The sequence below is a fragment of the Lathamus discolor genome, chromosome 3 (genome assembly GCF_037157495.1).
Source record: "Lathamus discolor isolate bLatDis1 chromosome 3, bLatDis1.hap1, whole genome shotgun sequence".
Lineage (NCBI taxonomy): Eukaryota > Metazoa > Chordata > Aves > Psittaciformes > Psittacidae > Lathamus > Lathamus discolor.
Genome location: NC_088886.1, coordinates 119,790,400 through 119,805,294, shown reverse-complemented (window position 1 = coordinate 119,805,294; position 14,895 = coordinate 119,790,400). Strand labels below are relative to the sequence as shown.

The following is a 14,895-nucleotide window of genomic DNA, read 5'->3' as shown; positions in this document are numbered from 1 at the left end:
ATCCCTCTCTCATATTTACATACCTTGTTTCCACCAAGCATGTCCAGCATGTTTTACATGGTGTATGTGCTGGAGTTTCTGCTTTTAATGGAAATCCACTACATTAAAATAGGTAACATCATTCCCCTCACGCCATTCCCCTCATTAAGGGAAACAGTTTCCATGTAAATGTGACTGTATTCATTACTCTATACTCTACTTGAGCACACTTTCTAAGAGCAATGCAAATGGACCAAAATTTTTTTTTTAAAAAAGGGTTTTTTTAGCAAATTTTTCAATTTGGTAAAATTTTATGTGCTGCTCCTCTTGTCCTTATCAGTACTGCAAGTTCAAGTCTCTACAAATGATGGAAAGACTCACACTGATATGAAGGCAACACTTAGTACAGTGTCTGCAGATTGTCTAAAGGTAGGTGAGTAGTTTAAGCTTCCATCCTGCTCAGCTGAGTCACATGGGATTGTTCTGGCAACAACAACAGACCAGGAATTTACAGCCCTAATCTGCTGGGGTTAGACAAACAGGGGATACTCATTTTATCCAAAAACATAGAATTATTCACATAAAATGTTTCCAGAAAGTTATTCCTATTAACCAGTTTATAACTAATCACTGGAAGATATACTGGATCATACTTGTCATGGTTTAAACCCAGCTAGTGACTCAGAACCATGCAGCTGATCACTCACTCTCCCCCTTTTTCTATCTCCTGCTCCCGGAAGGATGTGAAGGAGAATCAAAAGAATGTAAATCCCGCAGGTTAAGAACAGTCCAGTAACTAATGTATAACACAAATGATGCTCAAAATTATTCTCATTATTCACAATTTAAGAGTATTTTCCAAGATTTATGGATGGAGAATAGATAGCACAACAAAAACAGACTAAACTCATTTTCCTACCCAGCAGTATACTTTAAATACAGCTTTTTTTTCCGGGACTGCACAAATTTTCTCATGTAAAATTCCATGCACAGAAGCAATTTGTACTGAAATGAATGAAAAATCTTGCACATGGCATTTCCAGGATTTAGCCTACTTAGATGGTTTTGAGGATGGGTATTAACAAACTCTGAGATATTCCCTTAGCATGAGCAGTACACTTTATTGCAGCCACCCTTGCTGCTGCCCCACTGACACAGCAAACACAGCCTTATGAAAGTGCAACACTTTGGTAGCAGTAAGTGCACCTCGAATGACAACCACCATGAGCACCACATTTAATAACATCTCAGGTTCCTGTCTTCAGGGCAGAAATCCAGAGCCTTAGCCAACTACCAATAACACAACTTTGACATTTCCAATCCACAGAACACCACCACTCCTCAAACCCTGCAGCCACTTCTGCAATTGTATCCTTGAAGGATGCACCCAAGTCATACAGAAATTCTGCAACCAGCCAAGAACAGGACAAAGGCTTTTAATCTCGGATTTCCTCATCTCCATCCTCTTTTAAATTAGTGGCACTCTTCAGATACATCCACCTACACAGCACTGTAGATACATCTATTACAAAAGATCATATGTCCTACAGACCTCCAGCAAGACATACTCTTGTTCCTTCCTTGTGTCTACTTTCTCTCCCATACCCTCATAGGCATCTCTCTACTGAAACTGAGACCTCTTCACCACCTGCAACCAATTAATTTACACCATTGTATTTCCATCCTAGCTGGGGAGGCAACAAATACTGGTATGTTTGAAAAATAGCAAACAAATACCTCCAAACACCTAAGAAAAAATCTAGTGATGCAATAAAAAAAGTCTTACAAGGCAATTGCATCAGGCCTACAACCAAGTGAAACACAAAAAAAAAAAAAAAGCATACAATTGCTTTTAGATGCATGCATTTATGCATCACCTTCTGTATTTGTTAAAGCTATGCAGCAAAGAGAGAGGAGCAGAACTGGGGAGAGAAACAATTTATGTTAAGGACCAGATATTCACAACCTCTATGTTTCTGGGTGTTACATGGGCCAGCTCTAGTCTGACCCCCATTAGCAGCTAGAGCACCCCAAGTGTGCTCCTGGAGCACATCACCTTCCTTAAGTTCATCCTAAAGGAATAAAAAGCTGGGTTTGAGGGGGAGAACTCTTCTGGGTTTGGGGGGGGGTTTGTTGTTATTGTAGGTTTGGTTGGCTGTTTTTTAGAACAGAAAGATCCAGCCTGATTTGGATCCCCACCTGGGCTGGGTACTTTAGCCCCAGGGGAGAGGTGGCCAGAATAAGGGAGGTAAGCAGACCTCAGGAAAAATACCTTTTCAGTGAAAAAGCTTACTTTTTCTTTACCCAAATATATCCTTTGTTGACATGACACATGGCCCTGCATGTGCTTCTTTCAGAAATTATCTATCATCTCTCTAGATGCATTATATGCAGTGAGACACCTATAGCAGATTCTTGGGTTTGCTGTACAGGATATCCCTGAGCTGATACACAAGGCTGTGCTGCCTGAAGAGTTAGTCCACTAAAGCCTTTTCTCCTGAAGTTTTTCCTTTTCTTGAATATGTAGGGGGTTTCTATGCTACAGCTAATTATACTATGAGGAAGAAAAGCAAACCTTCTTCTCCTTGTAGAAGAGAAGATACAAGATTCTTGTAGAAGATACCACCTATCACGAACTCAGAAACATTCTGCTAATGTCTGTTCATGTTTACACACAGCAGAGACCATAAATAAGAAGAATTCAGATTTCCTCTGACATTACTCCATTTTCATCTGCTGACCAGTATATTCTTTAAAATACAGGTATACTGTATTAATGTCATTAACGTTAAGGGATGGCATATTCAAAATGTGGAGTTATTCTAACAGAATAAAATTCTGTGAAATGTCTGTCTGTCTTCTTTTGCTTCCACTAAATACATCACTTGGGCAGCTGAGACAGAAGACCACAATGGCACTTTTGGGGTGGTGAGACACTGGAATCGGTTGCCCAGGGAGGTTGTGAGTGCTCCATCCCTGGCAGTGTTCAAGGCCAGGTTGGATCAAGCTTTGGGTGGGATGGTTTAGTGTGAGGTGTCCCTGTCCATGGCAGGGGGGTTGGAACTAGATGATCTTGAGGTCCTTTCCTATTCTATGATTCTATGCCTGGATCACAGTACCAAAACACATAAGTTCAATATATATTCATTATTATCCTCTGTTCTGAGACTCCTCTTATGCTGTGTGAAAGCTAGAAGTACATTTAAGTGAGATAACATTCTTCAAGCCATTAGCAACGGGGAAATAAAAGTAAGGAAACACAGATGACAAAGATGTTGCTTAGCTTACAAAGAGAAATATGACAGTGGAGAAAGTAGAAGGGCTGTTAGAAAAAAAACTGTTATATGTGTGTAGAAGATTAAAGATGGGAAGCTGGGGCGGGGGGGGAGTATGATACAGGAGAGAATCACACAGATATGTAACAAAACTGAAGGGAAAAAGAAGCAAGAGAACACTGAGAACTGCTCACACAGAACACAGCATTTTACAGAATCAAAAATGTATCTAAAGAGAGAGTGTAAAGGGAAAAGTTAAATAGCTAAGGATGCAACCCAGTCACACAAAAAAAACCCAACAACTTCACTGGAGTCTTCATGCACCCATCCAGACCAGCTTTCACCCTCCTTCCTTCAGTTGTCACTTGTTAATGCCATAATGAAATCAGAAATGTAGGGTACACTGCTACTTAGGACTCTAATACCAAGCATATTTCTACCTACAGTGACAAGGCACAGAAGGGGGCAAACCTTCAGTACAAAACTGCATGTAGAGATCCCAAAAGAAATACAAGGAAATATATATGCTATATATAGTTATAAGCCCTGTCTTTCTCCTAATGGGTGAGCAAACAACTTGCATGAACTGACAGCTACCCTCAGGAACCTTTCCACAGTCTGGTACATAATAATAGCATTGTAGTTTTGTCCTTTTGAATTTGAAAACATGTCAGGACACTTAACACTTACTACCAATAACTTCAGAAAATGCCAACGACAACAGCTGGATAACCACCTTTCATGCAGTTTGAGTACTGCAGCTTGATCCATTTTACTGTACACCAAAGGACATTTTTTCCCCAAGATACAATGAAAATCAGTGCAGTGCAAATACAATTAGTCTTGCAGATATTATTCACCCAAGTAGTTCACTGACTTCAGTGAGGAAATCCATGTAAATAAGAACTTTAAGGATGGACCAGGATACAGAAATATGTTCAGCCATCGCAGGGACCAAAAGGTAACATTATCTTCAATGTGCCACAATACAGTGAACCTTTGAACTAAAAATAAATAGGAATCTTCTCAACTAACTTCCTTGCATTGCAACTACCCACCCATTCCAAAGTCTCCTGACTTTGTGGGCTTATTAATTCAAGAAGATTTAAACTTATATTTATGCTTGATGACATCATGACCTGACTCACACCATGTAGCCAAGGCCCTCAGTGCCATGGGTTAGTGGTGGCCATGGCAGTGCTTGGGTAAGGATTGTACTTGATGATCTTAAACGTCTTTTCCAACCTTGCTGATTCTATGATATAATCATGAGTGCCCTAGACCAAGAAGGACCTTGACTAAATCTTTTATTAGGTCTTTGTTATGTTGCTATTTGCACGAGGATATTGCAGAATTCATCACAAATAAGGTGGGAAGTGCTAAAAGAAGATTTCCCTCAGGGACTTTCTGAACTGCACTTCTTCTGACTCAAGCCACACAATTTTTATAGCCATTTTGTGTTTATTTAGAACTGTCATTAGACCATCCAATTCAAAGTTCTTCCGTAAGATTCAAAACTGCAGCACATCATTATTTCTAATTAAGTGTACTTATCTCAAATCCTTACTCTGAAAGACTCCCCCAATATATACAAAATGCTTTGATTTAACCAGCCTCTGAAGCCTTAGGATGGGTAAGGGGGAAAGGAAGTCAGCAGCCTCTGTGCCGTCAGGGGTGGAAACTACAAACACTGTCAGTGTTTGATTTAGTTTCTTGCACTCGCCCAGCATTTCAAACAAGTTCAGTGGGCTTCCCACTAGCATCTGGAATTCTCTCCATATTTCCAAAGAGCAAACTCTAACATTTGCCTAGTTTATTTTCTGGAAAGCTACAAAATGCCTTTTGTTTTTTTTTTCCCCCTCCAAGGGAAGTTAAACTGCAAATATTGCCCCAGGTAGTCTTAAATAACCCCCACAGCATTTAAACAATCTTTATTTTCTTTAATTTATCACATTGTTTAATACTTCCTAATTGATTTTCTTAGACAACATCCTCCAAACACCAGAAGGCTTTTATCTTGGTTTAGAATCATTCAAAACTACTTACAGATTCTCTACATAAATAACACATAATGAGTTATGCGGCTGTTGCCAGCAGTGTTAAGAAAGATTAGAAAAGGTCTCTTAGCTTCAGCTCCAGATCTGTAGGTCATCCAATGTCCTTCCTAATGGATAAATACAGTAATTTATCATCATCAGTCACCATAAGCATTGTTCTTTTTACTGCCATATATTCATGAACATTATTCGATGCAGCTGAGTGGAGCGTAAAAGAAGTGTATGATTAAAGTGGAAAGGGACAGAGTTTAAGACATCTGAGATTTCATGACTAATGCATACATTTGAAATATAACACAGGTCCTTTTAAGAGTTACAAAGACAGCATCAACAAAATTACAGCTACCTGCTGGCAGGACACAAGCACCTGTTTTAAGATGAGTAATACAGTATGTACGTTCAAATATCCAAGGCTACTATGTAACCTACAGTGTGCCTGCAATTCTCTTTAACATAGAGGAGACAAAAAGATTCACAGTTTCACAGGTCTTGATTTACTGCATTAAGTAATCCCTTTAATCCACCTTTCCAGCATTTAGAGGGCTCTAAATGCTGGAAAATCAGCTGCTGTGTTATATTGCACAAATTCCCACACACTGTTTCGAATGCAAGACATGGAGAACCTGCGAAAAGACATTGGAACCATGAGGGGAGGGCATGACACCATCGGCATGATTGCCTTGCCCTGCATCCACCAGCGGAAATCTTCATGGTTATAGTCCTGATAGGTTCCCAGAGAGTGGATAAAGCACTGGAAAGTTCTTGGTAAAGTTTTCTGCATTAGAAAAAATGAGTTTCTGAAGAACCACTCATCACTTCTGAATTTGAGATGTACACTGAAACACACTCCCATGCTACACAGCCACTTAAAGACATTTGTGTCTGTTCTCTCAAGCAACCTGAGATCCTCCTGTATGTACACAGACTGTTTACAAGACATCATATAAAATGATGCTTCTCAATTAAAAGGAGAAGCACTTCACCAAAAAATGAGATCCTACTCTCCTCTGCTACACAGAGCACAAAGCAGAAGACTAGAAATGCAATGAGGATGGAAAATGAGCTTCAGGCTTTTTGTGCTCATCACCACAAACGAGTACATGACTGAACTACATCAAAATAGCCACATGGCAAAGAGAAAGTGAATCAAGGCCACACGCAGCATTTGAAAGATTCTGCTGGAACTTTAATGCTGAACAATATTCCAAACCACCATAGTTAATACATTTTCACATAAGCTTCTTGTGCTACTGGTCATACATTCAACAGATATTGCAAGCCTGTAATACTTCTCTCTGGATCCAGCACAGATATAGTATGGCAAATATAGTGTACAAAAGAGAATTTAGAAATTAAAACCAAGATATTTACTCTTTGTGAAATATTCTGCGCATAATAATATAACTTCATTTCTCCACTTTTATCGGCTGTTTTTTACCTGATGTTTCTGACATTATGTTGAACCTCACAATCCAGTATGCTTGAGACAGTGCCACAACAAAACAAGTAGAAAGTTCTACTAGGTTGGTAAGAAGGAAAAACGCAAAGTCACTTTGGGTTATGTACTAGAACAGAGATTCTTATTTCAGCCTGAAGCCAACTCCGAACACAACAAATAGCAGGTGACATGGACTTGACTACCTAACTAAATCTTTCAAGTTACTGGAACATACATACACAATTAAGAGGTCAAGTTTCTCCCTGACCCATCAAGCTCAAAATTACTTAAGTAGGGCAGGGGAGAGCCCCTTTACCTTGATTAAACCCTGTTAAGATGAATACTGCTCTGAACAGACACAGCTATCTATCAACATTTTTCCTATTGCAAAATCAAAGTCCGTTTTCAGGAAAAAGCAGCAAGGCAACGAAGGAAGACCTATAAGTATAAACTATTTTGGCTTTAGTCACCAACAAGTAAACCACAGATTGTTCTCTTTTGTTCAGAGTACTTTTAGAATATACCCCTTTTTGGTGACCACAGAAACTGGTCCTGAGACAGAGAAAATTCAACTCCTTAAGTCAAGGCAGTCAAGCAAACAACAGTCAGTTGTCCTTGTATGTATACCTAACATATTTTAAATGCTTATCAAATAATCTCCCTATTTAGTGAAACACAATACAGTCTGATTTAACTTTTCCTTACATGTTTTAAGCAGAATAATGCCATAGATTTTAAAATGCCATACAGTAAAGGAAAAAAAATGTTGGGGTTTTTTTTTTTCTTTTTCTATTTTAAAATCAATTTTAGAAAGACCTTATGTTGAAAAAGAGGCTCAGGAGAGAATGATTATAAATTTCAAAGGTCTGTCTTTATACACACAAAGAACAGCAAGTAGCACCAGGTGGTGTAGATCATCTGGTTTTTGTAAACAGACTGAAGCCTCACAAAGGTAATACCTAGAGGAATTATCTCAGTTTTTCATCTGCAAAGATAGCAGCATTTATCAACCAGCAAGTCATATGGGTACATTATATTTTTCAAATATGTTGTGTCCGCTGACTATCAAATGGTTGTGCATTCTAAAAATGATCACTAAACATCATTGTTCAAGACCCCAGGACAGTTCTTAAAAGCTACAAGATGAAAAACCCTATTATTTGTACTCTCTAAGAGGAACTGAGGGAGCCACATTCACTCTCAACACAAGAGTTCAGGTGACAGAAGTCTGAGCACTTTGGTAGAGCTTTCCAGAAATAAGCAGAAATACAATTTACAGCTATTTTCCTTTCTACAGATATATCATCTGAACATAAAGCTGTAATTTTGGCAATAAATTTAAGTCATCATTTAGCAAAGAGCTGAGAATAAGTCTGGCTAATTTATCAAACCAATTGCCAAAACATTGATAGCACTGCTAATGCAAGTTGTTATTAGATGCCTTGGCCCAGGGGAGGCTTGGTTTAAATATACCACCAGGGAAAATATTGGATATGAAGTTGTGTCCAATTTATTTATAAGCTGAAGGCTATGGGTGCTTTACTCAGTCAATCCAAGCTTTTATTTAAGTGGAGAGTCCCATCATTAGCTTGATGTAATTTGAAATTACAGCTCAGGTTGCAAACCTATAAATTTACCACAAATGCATAAACTTCAATATGACTATTCTCAGTGGTATCTGTAAAACTGAATTTTGAAATCAGGAGATTTACACTTAGAAAAATCAAAAAATCTTGGTGTAATTCCTTGTTCCTTCTGGGACTTCCCACAGGTCCAACCACTTCTCTACCAGAAAAGATTTGCTGCTCCTATTGCCACAGGAAAGCCTCAGAATGCAGATGTGGCTTCTTGTTAAAAATAAATAAACAAACTACAGGTGTCACATTTAGTGACATTACAGGTTTACACAAGCTCAGGAAGCAAAATGCACTGTTTAACAAGAGTACCCCGACAGAGATGAAATTTCTGAAGGCCCCAAGAAGACTGCATTTCCCACATGGGCCAGCCCTTGACACTGCTATGGGGGTATGGAAAACCAGGGTGAATGGATGAGCTCATTTGAGCTCCTCATGCCCACCGCAGCACCCATCTCAGCTGCAGCTCTGTAACTGCAACCACAAAAACAAACAAACAAACAAACAAAACACCAACAAAACCAACAAAAAGCTTCAAACCCTAAATATCCCTCTGTTAAGATCCCAGCCACATCACATTACAAAGAACAGTTTCTATCATAAACCTAGAGTTTATGCATTTTGAATGCTACCAAGGTGTACAAGGGGCCTTGGTGTTCACAGAGATCCACTAACCACAGCCTCACACTACTCAGAGCTCACTGCAGGATTTAGGCCTGCATCCTTGTTATTAGCATTTAAAGCCATAAAAAGACTTGCCACCCATTAAAAGCAACATTTGTATGTGATGCTGTTTTACACTGCAAGACATCCTCAGCACCTAAGACAACAGGCAATTTAAAGTTGATTCAATATCAACTTTCATCAACAAAATTAAACATGGTCTGGAAGAACATTCACACTTCATGCCACCAGGGACAGAAGATAGACCAGTGGATTCCCACCCACCACCATGAGAAGCTGAGAACTCCAGAGCACTCAGGTAACAACGTTTCTATAAATTCCTAATATTTAGCATATTTTAAATTGGAAACTTACTGCTGTTCCTCATTACGACATAAATGTGCAGTCAAACTGGTAATTTTTGGCATATAATATTAAGCCTGCTTTGAACAGATTTCCACCTCCAACAATAAAAAAGCCATTCTGGCAATTCAACATGCCTGAACTAAATATAAAGAAATAAAGATTGGTTAAGTTCAAGTACTTCTTATTATATTATACATAAAAGTAGTAACCCTCTAAAGCAAAACAATGTCTCTGAAATGTATGAACTCTGTGAACCTCTGAGACTATTTAAAATGAATTTGACTTTTCCATAAATTCTGCTATTTGCATGAAATTTAGTACTGATGGAAGTTACCCACCTTTTTCACATAATGTAACTCATGCAATTATTTTATTCAAGAAGGCTCCTCAAACTCAAATATTTTTATCAGTACTACATTGAAATGTGCCATAATGCATACACTTTTTAGCAAAAAGGATACATCTTTAAATTTATTTAAGTGAATGGGTTCACTGATATAGGAACGACTACCCAGAAGCTTAACATGCAGCCTGGCTGTGCATGCAATACTAGATACTCGAGTAGGGACCTTCTAACCCACGGCTGTGCAGTGTTGGGGTTTTTCACTCAATGTTAATATATCGGAGGAAAACTGAGCTCTGCAGATGTACGTAACAGAGAACGGAAATGTGAAAAGCGGGTCCCCATGTCCTGCAAACCCCGTTCAGCCTGCCGGAGTTCAAAACAGAAGGCGATGCGTACTGACAATGTGCAAAACAACCCCCCGGTCCCGGAATGCAGCCGGAGTTCGCACATTTCGGGTTGTTTGAGGCTAGGGAACGATGCGCCGCGGGGCCTCATCGCGGCGGCGCGGGCAGGTGCGCGGCTCCGATCCGGCCGGCGGCGGGGTTCTCTATGCGGACGCGCACAGCCCCATCCCTCCCGATGCGTTAACGCCATTGCCCCAGAGCAACGGCGGTCTAATGAAGAAAACTTCGATTGTGAGGTGGTGACAGCCAAGTTCAGCTGCTCCTGCGGTACCCACCACACGCGGAAGCTGCCCCAGGCTCGCCCGTTTCGACAGGGAGCCGGTACCGAAACACACCGGTATTGTGAGACCCAAGTGCCCCGGCCGGCCTCCCTCTCGCCATCCTGTGGGGAGGCACCCGTCTGGCCAAGGGACACGACTGCCGCCCGGCGCTGCCAAAAACCTCCGTGAAACCAATCCAGGGGGCACCGCTGGGCCGCTCCCGCACCGCCGCCGACCGGGTGGCGATTCGGAGCACGCAGCCCGAATTCGGAGCCCCGGCAGCCCCGGCCAGCTCCACGGCACCACCGGGCACCACCGCCGGCAGCCCCATAGCGGCGCCGCTGGCGCCTGCGACATGGCAGGAACCCTTACCCGTAGGTGTTACCCCCGGTGCAACTCCCGGGGAAGCGGTGCGCGAACTCCTGCGGGACTCGCTACCGACGGGGTCCGGGGCCGACCGACACCCCAGCCTCGAGGCGGGGCCGGACAAGGCTGGGTCTCCTCCGGGCGGCCCCACCGCTACCCGCGCATCCCCCGAGACGGCTCCACGGGGATCTCTCTTCCCCCGGCCGAGCCGCCCCGAGGGCGCCCGTCCTGTCCCCCCCAGACTTTTACCCAGCTCCACACAACTTCTCCGGGACGGCGAATGCCGCCCCTCGCCCCGGCCACCCCTCGGCGCCTCCCGCCGCGGGTCCCACCTGGTCGGGCTGCGGCGGCGGCGGGTTCCCCCTGCCGCCCGGGTGCGCCGGCTGCTCCTTCATAGCTGTCATCGCAGGGGGCTCAACTCGACACGACTCGACTCGACTCGACTCGGCTCGGCTCGCCGCCTCTCACTGCCGCTGAGGCCCCCGGCACCCCTCCCTCGGCGCCAGCCGCATGACACCAGCCCCCCCTGGAAGTGGCGCGGCGGCGGAGGAGGAGGAGGAGAAAAAGAAGGACGGGCAGGGGGCGCGGAGCCGTTGTTGCAGCGCCGAAACCGCAGTGCCCCGCCGCGCCGGTGCTCAGAGGGCGCCCGGCCCCGCGGTGCCCGCCGCCGAGCCCCGCACCAGGGGACGGCACCGCATCCCCGCCGGGCACCGGCCGCAGAGCGCCCCACGGCGGGCACACTCTGCCTGCCTGCCTGCCCGCCCGCTCCGCTCCGCTCCTCTCCTCTCCTCTCCGCTCCCCTCCCCTCCCCTTCCCTCCGCCCCGCCCGCCGCCGCCAGCAGGTGTCACAGCGGTTCCCGGCGGCCCGGGAGAGACCATCCGCGCCCCCGCCGCGGGGGCGCCGCTGCTGGCTGCGGCGGGGCCGCGCTGCCCGCTACCACCCCGCGTGAACCGGCCACGGCCCGGCGAGCACTTCTCGCAGTCCCCGGCCGCTGCTGCCCCGCCGCCGGCAGAGAAAAGCCTCGAGGGGGCAAAGGGAGAAAAGGGGGAAAAGGCAGCGCAGCCGCGGGGTTAGAGTTCTGTCCCGGCGCTCCCCAGCCCCGCCACGGCGTTTCGGCAGCCAGCAGCCAAAGGTGCGGCCCCCGAGCTCTGCGGGGATGGCCGCTAGCCTGGGGAGATCAGCATGGGGCATCCCAACCCCCGTTTTCACGAAAGCACTTCCCTTAGGAAGCCCGTAGCTATAAAAGGGGTTTCAAGTATTTATTTTATCCTGTTTTGTGATGAACTCAGCATAGATGACTTTTAGGAAGCTGTGCAAAAGAACTTCAGGGAAGACCTTACTGTGTGTCCCAGAGCATCAGCTGGTTTGAAGGTTTGTTTTTTTTTTTTTTATAAGGACCAATAAAGAAGACTCTGAAATTTGTTTCTAACCAGCAAGAAGGAAACAGTTGAAAATGTGAAGGTAGATGCTAACTGGAGGAACCGTGAACATGAGTTTTTGTAAGGAAGAACCTCAAAAGCAAGCACGTGAAACACTTAAGTCTTGGGCTGAGCTGTTTGTTAATTCAGATGGGTTTCAGGATCCCACTCACAGCAGGACTGCATAACATAGGATTGTCACCTGAGGGTGACAGTGTACTGAGACAGGAACACCTGCCTGACAGGAGCAGCCCTAGCCTAGGTGTCAAGATATGTCAAGGTAGAAGGAAAGCTGTCCACAAGACAGTGAGAGCAGTGTCTGAACTTTTTCACATCCAGCCTCAAAAGAAAGTTCAGTTCTGACTGGACAGTAAGCGTAACTAATAGCAGTGACAAAAATACATTATTTCAGCCTATGGTGGTTAGAAAGGAACAAGAAGATGACAAGGTACTAAGGAATTACGGACCAGCCAGCCACAGAACAGCTTTGGGTATTTCTATCATTCTGTATCATCACTCTGCTGACTCCTCCACCAATCAACAGATGCAATTTCTGAAGTCCTGGTAACAGTTCTAGAAATATAATCAAAGTAATCAAATGAACTTTACAAGCACCTAGGTGAAAACTAGATGACGACTAATGGCCACCATTAATTTGTCAAGAGCTGATCAAGTCAAACAAGTCTAATTTCTTTCTTTAATAGGGTAACAGGCCTTTGGGCAGGAGAACACTGAATGTCATTTATCTTGATTTGGAAGGGCTTCCAGCACTATCTTCCAGGACAGTTTCATGAGGTAGAAAGAAACATAATCTTAAATAGAACTAAAACAATCATCTACAAAACTGTCTCTGCTATCATTTCCAGCGGCTCTCAGCCACAGCAAGGCTGCAGTGCAGGGGTTCTTCGGTAGTCCGGGTGGGCTTCACCTATGATTCCACAAGTACCACGGTAGCTGAGGACACTACATTCATCAGATCCACCAACAGCACAAAGCTGCAGAGGATGCCAGGTATTAGAGGACATGGATGTAGAAGAGGTGAGTTCATATTTTCAAATGAGAAATGGGACATTACAGAGGATCTCAAATCTGTACCTAAGGCAGTGTCCTGCTGCAGTGAACCTGCCAAGTAGTGCCCTGCGAGAGACAAGCAGGACTACAGCTGTCACGGTGCATGGAGAAGCCCTGCTCTTGTCAGTGCTGGCAGGCCATGTGCTGAAGAAAGCAGCCAAGGCCAGGGAATGTACAGTAACATAGATGTGTGATGAAAAAAACCCAAAGGAGTGGCAAGAACATGCTCTGAAAATCGCTGGGATCAGATAGTCTTAATGCTTAAAAGGTGCTACAAAAAAAAAAAAAAAAAAAAAAAAAGAATGAAAATAGCTTCTGTGGGCATGGTGGATGGGATGAACAGCAATAAATGTCTGTCTGGAGCGATATGAGTACAGTTGGTGCTGCCCAGGACAGAATTGTCTAAACTAACTGTCTCAATCTCTTTTAGTTGCTGACTTTATGATTCCTTTCCAGCATGACACTAAGGACCACCTGCAGCCCCCTGCATGAGACCTATCTGCAAAAGCCTGTGGTGAGGGCTTGCACTGCATGCCCCGGGTGTCTGCACAGTTGCTTTCTCTCAGCTCAGAATCAGCCATTCCTGCACTTCTCATCACACCATCTCTGCCCTTACCTCTCCATTTCATATCCCTATTTTCTCTGTTGTAATTCATTATTTCCCTACCTTCTGTACCCTCACTGTTGTCTGCCTTGTCCCTTTACCTTCTTGCCTTCTGATGCTGTTTCTTTTCATATAATTGTGCTATGCAAAGAAAAAGCAGGAAGGGCAACCAAGATGGCATCTTCTGTACGCCAATACCTATTGCTTTGCTCCATTTCTGCAGAGCAGCTTTCAGTGCCAATTCTTCTTTTGTCCTGGCTGCATTCTGTAGGACTAGGGGTCTTATTTTTCCTGAGCAATGCCTAACATTGGGAGACTTTGGTTTTACCTGTGTCCTGTAGATGCCATAGTAATACAAATAATAACTCTTAGAAATAGACACGTTCTAATTCATGCTGTTTATGGCACAGCAGGTATATTGCAACTCAACTAATTACTGAGCCCCCATCAGAGCTGAAGAATTCTAATGATTTAGGGTTTGAATGGACACGTTTCAATAGAGATTACTTTCATCTTGTTTTTGATGAGATCCATTGTGAAGGAGTTCTGCTATTAATCAAGAAGCAAAAAGACATTAGCAGTCAGTTTAGCTGAAGCTTGATTATTCATTCACAATATATTCACTGTGAGGTTTTATCACTGTAATGGACTGAGATAGGGACTGTCCGTTTCAAAAAGGTCTTGCGTTCTTTTGGTTCGGTATTCATAAATCAATCAGAATTATTGGAAACATATTTTGGGGTAGGAGTTTGGGGATTGGCTCTATACACACTGAGTCTTATCTAAAGGTTCTTAAAATCAATACCAAAACTCTTATAAATGGCACCCGAGGACAACTTTTATCATCACTTTTGATTGCTGGTTAATTGGTTCATAGTATTGATGCTTTGGGGATATTAAATTAATTTACCATTTTTCACTACTGCCCACACCAAGTTTTATTTGGGTCTTTTTTAGTAAATTACTGTTCAATAGTCATTTGACTGGGTAGTTTAAAAGAACAGTTGTTTTAC

The 14,895-nt window shown here is 43.5% G+C and overlaps 1 protein-coding gene across 1 annotated transcript in view; it reads right to left on the bottom strand.

Annotated features, from left to right (window-relative positions):
- The window catches only part of DPP10 (dipeptidyl peptidase like 10), a 303,866-nt gene extending 292,357 nt beyond the window's left edge, over nucleotides 1-11,509 (bottom strand). Inside the window, exon 1 of the mRNA XM_065671340.1 lies at nucleotides 11,121-11,509. Within this exon, the coding sequence (XP_065527412.1) occupies nucleotides 11,121-11,192 (72 nt within the window). The 5' untranslated portion in view covers nucleotides 11,193-11,509. The remainder of the gene's footprint in view (nucleotides 1-11,120) is intronic.
- Nucleotides 11,510-14,895: the final 3,386 nt, after the last annotated feature.